The sequence below is a fragment of the Colius striatus genome, chromosome 13 (genome assembly GCF_028858725.1).
Source record: "Colius striatus isolate bColStr4 chromosome 13, bColStr4.1.hap1, whole genome shotgun sequence".
Lineage (NCBI taxonomy): Eukaryota > Metazoa > Chordata > Aves > Coliiformes > Coliidae > Colius > Colius striatus.
In genome coordinates, this window is record NC_084771.1 from 9,408,128 (window position 1) to 9,425,531 (window position 17,404).

The window sequence follows — 17,404 nt, forward strand, 5'->3', positions numbered from 1 at the left end:
TAACCAATCATAATTTTAAACTAACAGAATGAACTGTGAAGAAATTTTCCTCAAAGTTCACAATTACAGCCTTTCATAGAATCGTAGAATGGTAGGGGTTGGAAACAACCTCCAAAGATCATCTAGTCCAACCCCCTTGCAGAAGCAGGGTCACCTAGATCAGGTCACATAGGAACACGTCCAGGCGGGTCTTGAAGACCTCCAAGGAAGGAGCCTCCACAACCCCTCTGGGCAGCCTGTGCCAGGGCTCCCTCACCTGAACAGTGAAATAGTTTTTCTTATGTTTAAGTGGAACTTTTTGTGTTCCAGCTTCATCCCATCACCCCTTGTCCTGTTGCTAGATACAACAGAAAAAAGGGATGTCCCAGCCTCCTGACACCCACCCTTTAGATATTTGTAAATGTTAATAAGATCCTCCCTCAGTCTCCTCTTCTCCAGACTAAACAGCCCAGTTTCAATTTTATTAAGAAACATCTGGACTTGTTTCAGCTCTTAAAGTGAGGTGTCCTGAACCAGGCACAGCAGTCAAGTTGAAGCCTCATCTGTGCTGAGCATAACATATTAGAATACAATTCCATAGTAAATATATTGTAAAGAACAAAAAATACCAACCAACAGACCCTCATGCTCTGAATACGTTTTGTTATGTAGTGTATCTTTTTGAGCTGTCATAGTTCTTACTTGATTTTTTTTTTCCTCTTTAACTTCACGTCTTTGCAGATTTTTCCTGGTTAGTTTCAGATAATTTTACTAATTTACCAAGGTAATTTTAGGGTTTTTTTTTGTGAAGTCCTTACCACTTTTAGTTGTCCCCTCTTTTCTCCCTGTCCCCAAGATTGTAGTCATCTGCAGTGCACACAGTATTTTCTTCCAACCCAGTTGCCACATCTTAAGTGAAAACTGGGGATATAATTAAGTTTAAGACAAAGATCATCTCACATACAACCCATTGGATAGGAATGAATCAATAGTTACCTAGGGCACTACCATTCAAAGTTCTCGTGATCTTCTAGTGACCACACCTGTGTCTTCTCAGATGAAAGTTAATAAAAGAAATGTTTAATAAGAAAACCTTCCGTAATTTTATTCAGGTGTTCAGTTCATGTGGGATTGCTGTTGTGAATCTGTAAAAAAAACAAAGACATCTCCTGGTTCTGGATGCATTCTTGCTCACTGTATGGGTCTGGGGAAGACATTACAGGTAAGAAACTAAAGTCGTCGTGTTTTCTGGTCTGTAGCTTGCTCTCAAAGCAAAAGCCAATTTTAATGACTTTCAGAACATAGTAAAGTTTCTTGATGAGGATTGCTGGAGGAAAATGTTTTGTAAAGTCTTGAGAAGGAAGTGTGTTTTGCAGTGAAAGTTCTGATACACACTTGTGCTTTCTCCAGTTTTAAACTATCCAGAATTAAATTAGTCATTGATATTCATGTGAAAAGGTCATATTTAATTGTAATTGATGTGTAGATTCCTTGCAATTCAGAACAAGAAAATACAGCTAGTAGGAGGCAGAATCAGAAGCCTGTGTTTCTAACACAGTTGTAATACTCTTAAGCAGGTTGTGTTTTTTACTGTCTTCCTCATCCATGTGTTGCTCCTTAAACTGTTTCTTTTCCTCGGTAGTTGTTCAGTTTATTTGTTTCACTGTCAGAGTAAGGATTTGTCAGGTTTGATTTGTGTATTTCCATGCCAGACTTCTAATGACTGAAGTCAAATGCTTTGTGCTATGAAATATATAAAAATAGAAGATGCTTTGCTACAATGTAGACTCTTGCAGGTTGAGGGCCAGGGGACATTCATTTCCTAGATCCGTAACTGGCCATGTATACATTCATATTCTTGTGTTATTGGCCATTATAAACAACTAAGACCAGAAACTTTCATTGCCTTGGCAATTAACTGTAGGGCATGCTTTCAACCTCTTGTTTTCATTTATTTCCTTTCTTTGGCTTTAAAATTCTTCACTTCCTGAGATCCTCAGGTTTGAGCCTCCATTGTCACATGAGCATGGTCCTGCTTTGTAACAGTCTTTGACACGGGATATTGTACCATTTCTTGAAAAGCCATTTCCATATTTCTTGGTCTGATACAAGTGGCTCTTCTGCCCTGTTAAAAGTTGCACAGCCAACAATTTTCCATCTCCATTAGTCTTTAAAATCTGAAGCTCAATCCCCATCTTCAAATGTTTCTTCTGAAACTGATCTCCCAAGCAGTTGCTCTAAATCAACACTCACAGCTCTTTTTCTTGGGCCTTTTGTAATCATTGCAGCCCTTGACCTTCAAAGGAGCTTAAAGATTAAACCCAATTATCCTTGCTTCTCAGTATTTATGCTCATACCTTTTCAGGGTATGAGTGTTGAATTCCTTTTTTGTTTGCTTGTTTCCAAGCCTTTATCTGTCTTCATAAATTTTGGATGTAGCTTCACCACAAGTACTGTGAGGAAAGAACTGGGGTGAGTGGCCTGTCTTGCTGCTCTGCTGCCTGGTCTGTACCCAAGCATTCCTTTAGCAGAAGAACCTTTCCCTTTGATTCTGGGAAAGATAAAGGCAAATTTTTGAGAACTCAGAAATGAGGATAACAACCTTACTTGTGCTAGATAAGGCCCTCAGAAAAGCAAGGCCACTTCGATTTCCTTGTCATTGGCCTTCACTGATGCTGTGTTTCCTCATTTCTGGAGGAGGGACACATTTCTGTGTCGTTATCAGGATGACTGTCTAGTGAAATGAATTACTGTGAATCTTTTTGATCTCTGGCTTGAGCTGAATCATTAGAAATCTAATTTGCAGCTTATGTGAGAACTGGTTACAACTGATTGCAACTTGGGATCAACCGGGGCATTTCCTTGTCAGGAGTGGTTCTTAGCTAAAAGGTCACTTGACAGGAGATCTGCCAAGTACTCTGATGGGTTTGTGACCAGCAAGTCTTAGGTCGTGTTAGCAGCCAGTATTCACCCAACGCTTCATTCTGAATTCTTTCTTCAGATGCTCCAAATATGGATGCATTTTACTCATTCCCTGGAGTGCAATCTCTTTAGCATGCTAATGATGGTTCTCAAAGAGGTTATTTTCTTCCTACAGTGAGGATGGGGTCCTCAAAGCGTCTGTGAGGAAATGCCATTTCACCATCCTCTTCCATCTTGCTCAGTTGTGGTAGAAGCTTCCCCATTGGATTGGGAAGCCCTATCACCTGACCTGAAGGCTCAAGATCTGTTCATTCCTAGAGAGGTCAGTATATCAACAGACTGGAATTCCAAGCTGTATGAAAAGTGTCAACATTTCTATGCTGTAGCTAGATTCATGGTCTGTGAGTGAAAGCAGACAGCTTTACCACCTTGTTAGTCACTTAGCAAACAAAGTGCTGTAAGATCCTGCTGACAAGCAGTTGGTCTTTGACACCTATATGTTTGGAATGAGGCATCTCAGTTGTTTTTTATGTTCTGTAGAGCTGCTCACATCTGCCTTGCTAGATGGTGTTTTGCATAGTCGGCCCACCTGGACACTGCTGGAGAGCAGGCTTGGGTTGGCTTAGAGACTTGAAATGCACCCCAAGACAAAATCTGCAGAGAGAGTCTAGCAGGAGTTACTCTTGGCTAGCTTTAGCTATTCGTTACCGAGTCAAGATGGCTTCCTTATTCTTGCATCTTCCCTCAAAACCAGGATTCTTCAAAAAATGAAGTTACATGAGAGATACTTAATCCTGCAGTCCTCTGACCTAATTCAGACAAATGTTATTTAGGACTTTCAGATCCTGACAATATTCTTTCTTGACCTGCAAATTGCAGGATACAGTCACAGTGCTTAGGCTGGTGTAACATCTTAGATTCCTCAGATCCCCTAGATTTCTCTACAAAGAACAGGCCCAAGGGAATCCTGAGAATCTTGGGTTTTGAGGTTTTCTTGAGGGAGGTGGGGCTTTGAGTAACACAGGATGCTAGATGATCAGAGGGACTGTGGTCATTCACTGTGTGTACTGTTTAGGTAAAACAAGCTGCAGTTTTTGGTGATTGGGGTGAACAGTACATGGACTGTATGTTTGTAAATACTCCAGCTATAGTGTATTGAGCTTTGCTTTGTTTGTGAAAATTGGGTTGATAAACACAATATTTTGACAATCTGCAATCCTATAGAAGAGAACTTTCATACATAGTTTGAAAATTGCCTTTCAAGAGTATATCTTTACCTTCTTAATTCTAGCTTAGGTGAACATAATTCCTCAGGAGTTAATTCCACCTTTTACTGGAGATTTGCAATGTTTTGCAGAACTGTTGTGCTTTAACATAGCAGTGCAGCCTGGGTCACTGTGTATACTTGTTTGATGAAATATTTCACAGCTGAATGTATTTTTGAGTGTGATTCACATCTGTTGGCTGTAACTTCTTGATAGTCAAAGCAAGCCATAGTTACAAATAAGCATCGAGTGTTTTTGTGGTCGGTGTTTATAGCTTAGTTAGTTGGATTTTTCCTTATGTGGTCATTTGCCAATCTTTCTACTGTAGTCTGTAATACCATTTGTTAAAAGAGCTAAATCAGAGCTTAAGTTTCAGCAGATTTTGCAAACTGCAGAAAAGATCATCAGTAAAAGATCAGGGAAATAAGGCATTTGAGGGCTTTCTGGCTGTCCAGGATGTAGGATTTTTGTGATTCATCTTCATAGATAGTTCTTGCATCCGCACACGAGATGCTTTTGTCTTGGTCACAAAACCACTAGTAATTCCTTTTGTGTTACGGCATCTGAAAGCTGTTTGTTGCCCAGCATTTCGAGCATACTCATGCAGTTTGAAAATACAATGTTTTAAATCAAAGCTGCCAGATACCAGGGTTTGACCTGGAAAGAACTTTCCAGATGTCATACAGTTACATTGAGTAGAGTCCAGTCTAGTGTGAGAGCTGGAGCTGCCATGGAACCACTGACTCTTCTGCTCCTCAGTTTTTACAGGTTACCTCTAGTCCTGTCTTTATATGTGACTCCCCAAAACCAGGCAGCCCAGCAGAAACACTGAGGGACAGGAAAAGATTGTAAGGGTTTTTTTCCCAGGCCTCAAAGAGGTGCTATCTGCAGCATACAGCCAATCTGGCTGTAGGGTGACTGCTTGGAAGGCATTTCAATAACCTGCTTCAGAGCTCTCTGGAGAGAATTTTTCAATATGTTGAAAAAATGTGGGAAACATTGATTTCAGATTGAAGGTCACCTTCAGCAAACTTGATATATGCGAAGCCCAGAGAGGTGAACTTATTTAATGTTTGGGGCAAATACTGGGAGAAAGCTTAGAAGTGAACTAATAGAAATTTTTGGTTTATTAAAATGATTGGTGAAATGCAAAGGAAGGGTTCCTTATTTATGAAATGGTTCAGTTTTCTGGTGCAGTTCAAGCTTGCAGATATCTCACTGTGTGAAGGATGTATGCAGCCATGTAACACAGTAATAACTAGGGCTTAGAAGTACAAGTGTATTAACTTTTAAGCCACCAAGTTGTCTAACAAACAGAAAAAGAATGTTTGAACAAGACTGTTGTTGGTAAGTTCTATATGTGCATATATACTTGTGTGTTTGTTTCCTAGTGTTTAATACCCTATGTTTTATTTGGCATTCTGTCTCTTTTTCCCTCTTGCAGGTAGTAAGTTTTCTTCATACAGTCTTGCTGTGTGAGAAGCTGGATTTTCGGACAGCTCTGGTGGTGTGTCCATTGAACACTGCCTTGAACTGGTTGAATGAGTTTGAAAAATGGCAAGAAGGTTTAGAAGATGATGAAAAACTAGAGGTATAAGGCTTAAAAAGAGTTCTTAAAACTGAAATAACTGAATGATTTACATAATTGAGAAGTTCCACTATTGAGAATATAAACTAAGAAATACACTTAAGTATATGAAAAATCTACTTGCATTAATAAGCCTGGAGATATTGAGAAGTTACACCAGTACTTTGGTGTTCTAAGAGAAATTCAACCATATTTTCCCTCCTTTTGAAAGGTCTGTGAACTAGCAACTGTGAAACGCCCTCAAGAGAGAAGCTACATGCTCCAGCGGTGGCAAGATGAAGGAGGCGTGATGATCATCGGCTATGAGATGTATCGGAATCTTGCCCAGGGCAGGAATGTGAAGAGTAGAAAACTGAAAGAAATATTTAATAAAGCTTTAGTTGATCCAGGTAAGTGAAAATGAATATAAGTATGCATTATGTATACGTTTTACTTTCTAGTTTGTGTACTATTGTTGCAAATGGAAATCTGTTGGGCAATGAATTCTAAACCATAACGTTAGTGAGAGTTATCAGATTTCCTTGGTTGACTTTTTGTGCGTAACAGAAACAGTCATTCAGAAACTATCCCAGATCCTTTGGTAAATAGACTTCGACAACAGTCTTTTCTGTTAGATCAAAAGCAGAAATGACCACAGGATAATGCACTGGAACTTTTCCTACTAAGTGTCTCTTTTGCTAACCTTGCTTTCTTTGCAAGGTAATTTCAAGTGACTCTGTTGGGAACTTAAGGCTGTTTTAATGTGCTGGTCTGGTACAACCACAAGCTCCTTTATCCTTGATAGAAATCTACTGTTAAGGGATGAGCTACACATGAAAAATAGTTGAGAGTGCACTTCAGATGTGTGAACAAGCAAGTGTTAAGTACTAATGAACCGACTGCAGACAAAGCACTCAGGTTTTTTTCAGTCTAAGAAACAGATGTCTGGTTTAAGCTCAGCTGAACAAAATTATGTGAGTGTGTATGTAAGCACTTGAAAGTGTTCCAGGTTAATATAACTCATCTGTCAGATGGTCACCAAAAAGAACTAAACATTTTAAGATTGGCAAGTTTAACCAAAATAGCAAAATTATTGTGCAAGTTCTGAACTAGCAGCTGATACCTGAAAACAACTGGTTTAGAATTGTGCCTGGTGAGCTTCGTTCTGTGAGGTTTCAAATAATGGCAGACCCTTGAGTTTTGTTCTAACAGGCAAAGGGATTCTTCTAATGGGAAAAATAGCGTTGTGATCATTGGCATTGACCAGTTGGAGTTGACATCTCCAGCTCTGCAGAAAGCTTGTTTGAGCATTAATCAGTTTTCTGTCAGTTTGACTCACCAAACCATGCAGTTGGGAAGTTCCAGTACAAGAACTGATGAATTATTTTTGTGATGCTGTTGAATCTACTTGCATTACTTAAGCAGTGAAGCAGATGCCCTTTTTGTCAGTGGATTTTCTAACTCCTTGTGTTAATGCTGCAGTTACTAGTAATTCAAAACATTGTGGGGGGATACGACCCTGTGCTGTCAGTCTTATTCTCTATCTGATGTGCTCAGGATATTGCATTTATTGATGATGTTGCCAGGAAAGTCTAAGTCAGAGGAGTTGTGAACTGCTCTCTTGAAGTAGTGGTGACAGGAAGGTAGCCTGACAGGACAGTAGTTTTGTATTCAGTGAGTCAGATGTGGGAGCAATGATGAAATAACATGTTAAACACTCTTACAGGGATGGTTTTTTGTAGAAAGATAAGGGAGGCTACACATAGGGGTTGGTATAATAATTATTTTTATGTTGCTTCAAGTCTGTCTCTATTTTAACTAATTAAACAAAGGCAGGAGTGTTCATCATTTTAGTATCCATTGGTTTCTGGAGTAATTTAGATTGGCTAAATGAATGAGAAGTATCTTGACACGACTGTTATTCATTTCTTGCTGTCTTCATGAATTACTTTGGCAATATAGCAGGCTGCCAGTAAAAGAGTTATGAAGCTATGTGCTGGCTTACTGCTGTGACTGTAAATAGGAAAACTTCTGCCTCTGGGAGCATCTTTAATTTTAAAAGTTGCAAATTTGGTATTTGAGCAATAATGTAATGATGTGTGTCTGGTTAAAATAAATACTGCCAGGGTAGACAGAATCTGTAGGAGAAGCTTGTGTTGCACTCTATACTACAGAAGAGGGGACCAGAGGGGGAAGGTTTAGCCAAAGTTTATGGGTGGAGAAGTGATTTCATTAATTAACTAGCTCTGCTATGTGAAATAATAGCAGGATTATAGACACATGCAGAGCAACAAATGTTTTCCCATGATGCTCTGTGCAGCTGATGCAATGCTGTTGGGTTTATTGATAGCTGTTTTGCTTTGTTTACAGCATTTCAATAACTAGTTTTTTTAACTTGTTACTACTAATAAAAATTCCATTACTGTTTAACTTGGAAACTACTCTTTAATTGACAGTTGCATAAAGCAGACTTAAGTTCTTATAGGCTTGAGAGGAAGAAGGACTGTGTGTGTATCTGTATATCTGTCACTGAGTATGTTTTATGTGTATCGATACATTAACGTGCAAGTACAGCAAGAAGAATAAGAAGATTGTGATCTTCGAGGAAGGATTGAAGCTGTAAAGCTTTTTAGCCTAGAAAACAGTGAACTTGACAAGTTTTCCATCATGTAAGAGCTGGTTGCTGAAATGACTCTTTATCGGTTGTTGTTTAAATCAGTTGCAGAAATAAAGGGCAGAAGGCACTCTGACTTGCAGCAGAGATCATTTAAATTAGGTGTTATTGCACAGTGTTGGAGCAAAAGGGAGAGGTCATGGAATTTCCTAGTTGTGTCAGCAAGGGTATGTCCCTTTCTCCTAGCTCTTATCTCAGATGAAGAAAATGGACGAAATGATCCCTTGAGGTGCCTTTGCGTTATACATTCCTTTATAATATTTTGAGGAATGTTCTGTCTGTAATGGATTGCATTCATGTTTTTTGAGAACAAGGAAAAAAATCCACAAATTACTGAAAATCCCGGCCACTGAATTGTGGCCAAGATGTTAGTTCAAGATATCCGTACTACGTGCCTGCCAAACAGAATACAAATCATTTTACTTAGAGAGTTTTTTCATATTTCTACTGTCATTCACTTATCCTAAACAGCATTTTTGAGGTGGGTTTTTTGGTTTGGTTTGCTTTTATTTATAACTAACTACTTCATGTTAATGAATCACAGTCTTTACTGAAACTGATTTCTGAGGTATTTGCACATTTTTGATTGCTATCTATCATTAAGACTTCATTATCCTTCTTCTCTAATGTACTTTGATTCTAATTCTAAACATAATGTGCTAGACCAAATCTATTTCAGAGAATGTGCAAGCTGTCACATCTGGTGGGGAGATGTTGCAAATCTTTACAAACACTTCAGCTCTAGAAAACTTATCCAAGCCACTTCAGTTACACTGTACACTGCAGGAACAGCTTACTTTTGCTAGTCTTCAGGAGCTATTAGAATGAGGGCAAGAGAAAGGATGTGTCACTTAAGAGGTGTTTGCTTAAAAGTAAAAGCAGGCTTTGTATGTAACCACTCAGTGTTTTACCTGCTGTCAAAACTGGGGAACAAAAGTTGTGGAATAATAAGGAGAACTGTTTCTGTGGCAGATATGAAAATAAATGAGTAGGTAGGCTTAGAGAAGTCTCAGTGTGTTTGGTGTTTGTGTGTGGATTCTCATCATTATCTCCTAGACTTGGTTAAAATGAATTCTTTTTTTTCTCTGCTTGGAAAAGAAATACCTTCTTGATTCCTTTCCTGTTAGCATGTAAAGTTTAAATCACTTTTTCACACTTCAAATGGAATGATTAAGATGCCTGGCACTGGCATTAAATCGTGCAAGTGATCAGAGGTGTAACTGATCCTCTGTTGGTGGTCGCTGCTCTAGACTTCATTTTCTTCTATACAAGGCAGTTTAGTCTGAGGAAAAACTTTCTTGATAAGATAAAAGATTGGATTGCCCATGCTCATAAATACTCCTTTGCCACCTCAAGTATCAGCTGTTTTACAGCTGAATAGATGAACCCAGCTGATGGCTTTGTACAGCGTTTTTCAAAGTTGCATAAACCTGACTTCAGCTGACCTCGTGGTTGATAGTACTGGAATTGAGGTCAGGTTTAGATCTGGTAAAACATTCCTTCTAAGTTACTAGTTGGAACCTAGAACATCTTTTTCTCCTTTCAAGAAAGGAGTTTCCTGAAGTTACCCAAATCTGAAAACCATTAGTGTATCGGTCTGTTCCTCCAGGTTTGGTAATGTTTATTTTAGACCCCAAATTGTAACACTTAATAATTTTATTGGAATTGCTTTGCATACCATGGAAATGTAATGTGATGTGGTTTGACATTCCTTGTGCAACTCACCTAAAACAGCAGTGTAGAGTCCTTGGGTTTATCCTCTGGAAGAAAGCCGAGGACATTTCTGCAGTGACTTTGAGCTGCAAGATGGCAATTTGCTTGTCTGTAATTCTAATGAGATTTGCTTGTATCTTGTCTAAGATAAGACTTTTGATTGCATTGTTTACCCCTCTTGATACTGACCTTAATGAAAAATTACTGTTTACCTGATCTTTGGTGTTCTGTGGAATTGAGAGAGCCCCAGTAGATGGCAGCCTGGGCTGGATTTGAGGAACAGGTTTATGAAGTTTTGACAGGGTGAATGGAAATGTGCACATTCACACACTATAACTGCATGGATAGGTAATTTTTGTAGGAATATATTACAAAGCTGTATTTAATCCATTAATTCCCATGAAGACTTTTCAAGCAACAGGCTGTAGTTTGCCAGAATGGCTGTTGGGAATGCTCGTCCCAAGGCTTGAGAACCTTAACGATGCTAAAAAACCCACCGCATAACACTCTCACTCACTCTCTCTCACTCACACTCACCCCCCCCAACTTTAAAAGATCCATAATGACATTAGTAGAACAAATTTTGGATTCTTTAAGCTGCTAGTTTCTTTCTGGTTATAAATATTCAAGTGAGCTAATGTTGTTTCTTTCTAGGCCCCGACTTTGTTGTTTGTGATGAAGGGCACATACTAAAAAACGAAGCATCTGCTGTTTCTAAGGCCATGAATTCCATTCGATCCAGGAGAAGAATAATTCTTACAGGAACACCACTGCAAAATAATCTTATAGAATGTGAGTAGTTCTCTGGTTTAAGTGTTTCTTTTCTTGAACATACAATGGATGGACCAGGTCTTGCAGCAGCATCAGTTTAAATTGTTATAAATCATTGTAGAGCAGTGTTCTTAGTGACCTTAGTAAACAGTGATTCATAGTACTGTCTTGGGAAATTAATTTAAACTGGCTTGTAACATTTGCCTCTGCTTCTTTTAATGTGTTGGAATGGTTTTCTTCCTCTTGATTAATATACTTTTGAATCTATTTAACAATTACTGCAAATATGATTTTGTTATATGATTGTTTTGGTGTACAGCAGCTTTCAGACTTTGTGTAACAAACATGATGAGATGGTTTTAAACCTGACATGAAATTTAGAAGCTAGCTCTATGCCTTCTGTATGTGTCAATTTAAGGTGCCCTTTGTGGAAAGTGTTGAGGCTGTTTGGGTTTCTTTACTCAGCAGAAAGTCCTTTGTTTTATGTGACACACATAAAATACGACATGACACGTTTATTTTCTGTTACTATTAATCCCAGTACTGCACTTTCCATTTTGAACCACTCAAGTCTGGTCTTTTTGTCCTAGATCACTGCATGGTTAACTTTATTAAGGAGAATTTGCTTGGCTCAATTAAGGAGTTCCGAAACCGATTTATAAATCCCATTCAGAATGGTCAGTGTGCAGACTCTACCCTGGTAGATGTCAGAGTGATGAAGAAGCGTGCACATATTCTCTATGAGATGTTAGCTGGATGTGTTCAGGTAAGAACAGTTCTACTGGAACTAATTCCTTGAATTAGCTGCAGGGAGGGGGAGTTATCTCTTTCCAATAAAAGCACTCAAAGGCCTGTAAACTTGCTCCACTGAGTTCAGCTGTTATTGTTGACTGAAATACTTTCACTAGTTTCTGCATCTCTGCATTATCTGTTATGACTAGAAAAACTTTACAAAAATTTCACAGGGTTTATCAAAATGTCAGTGTATCCTAAAGCAAGACACACACAACTGTCAGAGAATCCATCTCTTTTCCTGTGTGGAGACTGGAAAGTTAAATTGCTTTGCAATAGTCTCTTTTAATTCCATGTACACATTTAAAGAATAAACATGTAAAAGCTGAAATGCCTTAAAAACTGTATGGAAGGTTGGTGATCTGTAGTTTGTAACTTGGTTCTGAATTCCTATTTTCTTCCTAATTTGTGAGAATCAAGACAATGAGGAAGAGGGGAAGAGGAAGATGAATCCAATTCAAAAGGGTGAAGAACATGTTACTTTACAGACCTTAGATGAAAAACCAAAACAAAACTGCCTAGTTTTCCTGAATGATGGTTGGATTCCTTTCTCTTCAGTTAATCTGCTGTGATGTCACACTTCTTGTGCTGTCTGCATGGTTTTACTGCTCTTCTGCTTTATAAACCCAGACACTGGCTACCTAATCCAGTGCTACATGTCTTTTCCCCCTGTGCAGTTGTTGGTAGTCAGTTAAATAGCCCAAGTGGACATGAGCTGGGTGAAATGGTCATAGTGGGATAATCCCACAAGCAGATATTTCTCTTTGAAAGAAGTGAAAAGGTTTGTGGAAGCATGTGATGAGGCTGATGGAGAACCTCCTATCATAAAATTATGATCTTGGAAATAATGAATAGTAGTGAGAGAATAGGGTACATTGTTCTGAATATGGATAGAGCAGTGCAGGAGCACAAACCAAAAGGCAGAACAAGAACATCAATAGCAAGTATATCTTACGCGTCTTCAGATGCTGGGTGCCCCATGTTTGTGCATTGTTGGACAGAGCCCAGATGGATTTTCTCACTGTATGCTGTGCAGAGCAGATCTGTCCAGAGAGAGCAGCTCTGCCTTTTGCTCTTTGAGCTACTGTATCATTTCCTTAGGAGAAAGCAACTCTTGTTGCTAAAGGATGTTCTCATGAGAGCATCTTGAAGCACTTCCAGATGACAGCAAGGCCATGCAAGTGGCATAATCACCTCTACCAAGTGGGAGCTGCCTGCAGGCTCCTCTGTTGCAGTGAGCTAGCTGAGGATATCTTGCAGCCAAGGAGTTTGTGCAGTAGAGCACAGGCAGGTTAGCTCTGATAAAGGTCACTTAGCTCCTAAACATGCAGCGATCTTCTGGTCAGGATCAGTACACCTAAATGTTAGATAAAATACACAAGAGTCAAAAACAATGAAGTACATTTTGCATTACCTTAAACAAGTATTCAGAAGCAATATCCTCTAAACCAGAAAATGATTAACCTGAGTGTGAATTATCTGTGATAGACATTGTTATTAGCTGCTGCAGTTACCCAGGCTTACACAAAAAATAGGGTTTAGTATTTAAAGAAACCCACAAAAGTAGTTAGCAGAGCAGCTGCTGAAGTTGCAGTCAACTTTGCAAGGACTTGGAACTGGAATATGGGATTAACAGATCATATACTTTTGACTAGACAACTGCATTTACTAGCTAGGATGGGCTTCTGCAGAGAGTGCTTGTAATTGGATTGTATTTAGTGGGCTCTTTTTTTTCCCCCTTTGTGGTTGGAAAGCATCTGAATCATTGTAATTCATGCATGGTGCTTTGTTGTTCAAGGTGCCAGAAGTTCTTAAGCTCTTAGCAGCCCTTTTCATGTTTATATGACTAAAGTACTGCTTATAAAATTACAGAGGAAAGATTACACAGCATTAACAAAGTTCCTCCCACCAAAATACGAGTATGTTCTGGAAGTTCGAATGACACCTATTCAGTGCAAACTCTACCAATACTACTTGGATCATTTGACAGGTATGTGCCTCCAGTTCTCTCAGGTAACAAGAGTGATGGTCATTTAATAAGGAACTTTTTGCTGTAGTTGGTAGGTTGGGGGTGGGGGTTCAATGTATTATTGCTGATACAGATGTATTTGTCTGCTTCCTGTAAGATTTCCCTTAGCTCTGAAACTTAATTATAGCAGAACACTTGGTGGCACAGAAACTTTTTTTTTTAAGGACTAATAAGACTTTATCCCTTAACAGTAGTCCACCTTCAGCTTTTGGTTCATCTCTTTTTTCCTCCTTTTCTAAACACCAAGCTTAAGTAGTGTATTACTCTTCCAAGATACTGACTGTAAGACTGATGGGAGACAATGCAAAATTGAGCAGTTACCTTTCATTGTTAGGCCAACTGAAGCTGTTATTTGAATACTGGCTCTTCTGTGGAACTATCTCTTCTTTTGTTCTCAAAATCCACAAGTCTGATTTTCACAGTGAGGGTGCTTTTCCTCAGCTTTCAGTTGTGCCGGTTTATTATTGTTGTATTCTCTTACTAAGCCACCTGTCTGAAAAATGCCTGTCTGGTGCTGATAAATTTATTGCTTAAAAACCATATTTTTGTATTCTGGTTACTCTCCCAAGTTTAATTACAGGAAAGATTAATTATATCTCAAATTAAGCTATGATATATAGCAGTATGAAATTCACTGTGTTATCTTAATGACTTCAGATTCTGGGTAGTGCAGTTTGTGATTTCCTAGATAACTGCCAGCTAGATTTCTTTTCCAAAGTCCTGATGTGTGTTGCCTATTTGGTCAAGATAAAGATGGAGGGAGTTTTGAAGGACCAATGAAAGTTATTTCCCTTCTGCTGATGCCTCCAGTAATAACTGCCAACTGCCCCCTTTGCCCTTTAAAGGAACAAAAACTCTGGTTTACTTTTAAAAATATAACCCAAACCAGAGACCACCACCACCTCCCCCTTATTTCCAAGCCCAAACCTTTATGTGTAGTGCTGATTCCTAATTAGTTCTGTGCTGCAATCTGTTCTGTTGGCTCTTCTTTATAGAAATGTTCTGAAGAGCAGGTTATTTGTGTTCTGTTTATTTCTGCATCACAGTAAATGCCTTCTGAAAGCTAGTAGCTCTAAAATGGTAAGCTATTAACTTTACAGGCATGAGTCAAAATGAATTTGGTTAAATCTTTTTAGCTCTTCATAGGAACTTTTTAATCACAGCAGGGTAGTTTAGTAGGTTATCTTTGTCCTATTTCCAATACAAAGCAAAGCTGCTTTTGTAATTCCAGACTCCCAACACTTTGTTGGTCTGCCATGTTTTTAGATGGCAATGTAAATCTTTTACAGGTCATTGAGTAGCCAGCATTGTATGTTGTTTGCTTACTTTTGACAGGTCTTTACATTCAATGGCTTTCAATACTTCCTTTTTTAATAAAGCTGGCAGCCAATAAGAAGTAGCCCTTTGTCCAGTGTCAAAGTTAAGGGAAAGGTTTGCTCTGGTAAAAAGCCTATTACAGTGAGCTTCAAATATGCCACGTTGTTGGAGCTAGGTAAAGCAAAAGCCCTGCACAAGCAAAGGAAGAGATCCCCACTTCCCGTGGGCAGGCAGGTATTCAGCCATCCCCAGGACAGCAGGGCTCCAGCACATGAGGGGCTGGAACACACTAGCGAAGACGAACACCATCACTCCAAACATCTCCTCCTTCCTCCTCCCAGCTTTATGATATGGTCTGGGATATGCCTGGGGACTGTTGGGGTCAGTTGTCCTGGCTGTGTCCCCTCCCAGCTGCTTGTACACCCCAAGCCTCTTTCCTGGTGGAATGAGGAGCAGAACAGGCCTTGATCCTGTACAAGCCCTGCTCAGCAGGCACGAAACCATCCCTGTGTTATCAGCACTGTTCCAGCACAAATCTGAAACACAGCCCTGTACCAGCTACTGTGAAGGACATTAACTCCATCCCAGCCAAAACCAGTCCAAGGCATTTACTGGGATTGCTTGTGCATTGAGCAAGTGCATTGAACAAGCTCTGTGCCTATTCTGCCGTAGACATATGATGGTTATGATGCAATAAATACTATTTTTTGCAGGTATACATGCCTTAAATTATGCATATAATAAATATGAAAAACAGTGTTTCAAGAACCTAAAGTGAATGTGCTGCTTAATGAGAAACTGAGACTACAAAAAGAAAGTTAGCTCTGTGAACATTCTACTCCTTTGCACTAATTTGTGCTTGGAGAATCAAAAATAGGCTGGACTTTTAAAAGATTCTTTATTGTTACAGAGTACTGCAGCATTAAAAGTCATTAAATAAAGGTAGCTCAAAATAGCACATCAAATTCATTGAAACCTCCATTTTATTTTGTGTGTTCTACCTCAGTCTGCTTTTACAAATCCTAAATAGACATGACTGTCCTTTGGAGAGAATTTGGATTTGTTCCTGTACTGAGGAAAATGTGCTTTTATGTCAAAATGTAATTGTGTTTCTCATTATCAAGAAAAGAGGGAAAATCTAATTTCAACAACTTTAACTAGGAAAAAAATGCCTGTGACTCAGTAAGTTGACCTCTTTTACAAGAGATGCTGCAATCTAATGTGCATCTGGAAAGAACAGTCAGTACTGCACTAACAGATTGTTCAAAGGAGGAAAAGTATATGGCAAACTTCAAGGTTTCATTCTAAAACCTGAACTTTGTTGTCAGGTGTAGGTAGTGGCAATGAAGGTGGAAGAGGCAAAGCTGGAGCTAAACTATTCCAGGATTTCCAGATGTTGAGCAGAATCTGGACTCACCCTTGGTGTTTGCAGCTGGACTATATTAGCAAAGAAAATAAGGTAAATTAGATATATCAAAATACTCTCTCTTGAGAACTTTCCAAATAAGCTTGGCCAAATGCTAGGTAAAGTTTCATCACGTGAATGGAAATCTTTGTTGCTGTGGGGTAATTTTGCTGCTGTTTTTGTCATGTTTTTGTTCCTGGGTATGTTGTCGTTCTTAAAACATTTTGCAAGGCCAACTCTTTGTAGAACATACCATTATTTAAACGAAGAATAAGCAGATGGCTGAAGCTTTAGTGAAATCTTGGGGAGAAGCATACTTAATAAACTTCCTGGTTTTTCTCTTTTGAGGGCTATTTTGATGAAGACAGCATGGATGACTTCATCGCTTCAGACTCCGATGAAACTTCAATGAGCTTAAGTTCTGATGATTATGCAAAGTAATTGAGCTTCTACTTGTTGTTGTTTGTCAGTTTTATTGCCCTAAACTTTAATGTTTTCCATCTAAGTGAATGATTTTTATTTTATATATGTGTCAGAATATGTCCTCTAGCAGTAGACCTTCTTGAAGTAATGGAATGTGCAATGTTACCTTCCTAGGAAAAAAAAATCCAAGGGAAAAAAGGTGAAGAAAGAATGTAGCTCAAGTGGAAGTGGCAGTGATAATGATGTTGAAGTCATTAAAGTCTGGAATTCAAGATCTCGTGGAGGTGGAGAAGGAAATGCAGAAGAACTTGTAAACAACCCTCCATCTGTTACGAAATCAGATGAAGGTGAGTGTAATATGCAAGTAAATTAAGTACAAGGCAGATTCGTTTTGTAAAAGAGGAATTGAGAGGGCTGTCAGCAATTCTGCTGTGTTGCCAAGTGGCAGATTCCTTCATTCCATCAACTGCTACTATGTTTCAGCTCCTGCCACTGCTAATAACATACTAGTTCTGGAAGGGCATCACTTTAGAGCTCAGGGTCCTGT

General features: G+C 38.9%; 1 protein-coding gene across 7 annotated transcripts in view; it reads left to right on the forward strand.

Annotated features, from left to right (window-relative positions):
- ATRX (ATRX chromatin remodeler) overlaps positions 1–17,404 on the forward strand; it is a 76,767-nt gene that overhangs the window by 39,549 nt on the left and 19,814 nt on the right. For all 7 annotated transcript variants that reach the window (XR_009819691.1, XM_062006950.1, XM_062006952.1 and 4 more), the window contains 9 exons: positions 1,092–1,201; positions 5,611–5,757; positions 5,966–6,143; positions 10,775–10,912; positions 11,482–11,657; positions 13,556–13,673; positions 16,358–16,488; positions 16,783–16,871; positions 17,032–17,204. Coding sequence is in view for 6 of the 7 variants with exons in the window: in XM_062006950.1 (XP_061862934.1) it covers positions 1,092–1,201; positions 5,611–5,757; positions 5,966–6,143; positions 10,775–10,912; positions 11,482–11,657; positions 13,556–13,673; positions 16,358–16,488; positions 16,783–16,871; positions 17,032–17,204 (1,260 nt within the window). In the remaining variant the exon portion in view is untranslated. The remainder of the gene's footprint in view (positions 1–1,091; positions 1,202–5,610; positions 5,758–5,965; positions 6,144–10,774; positions 10,913–11,481; positions 11,658–13,555; positions 13,674–16,357; positions 16,489–16,782; positions 16,872–17,031; positions 17,205–17,404) is intronic.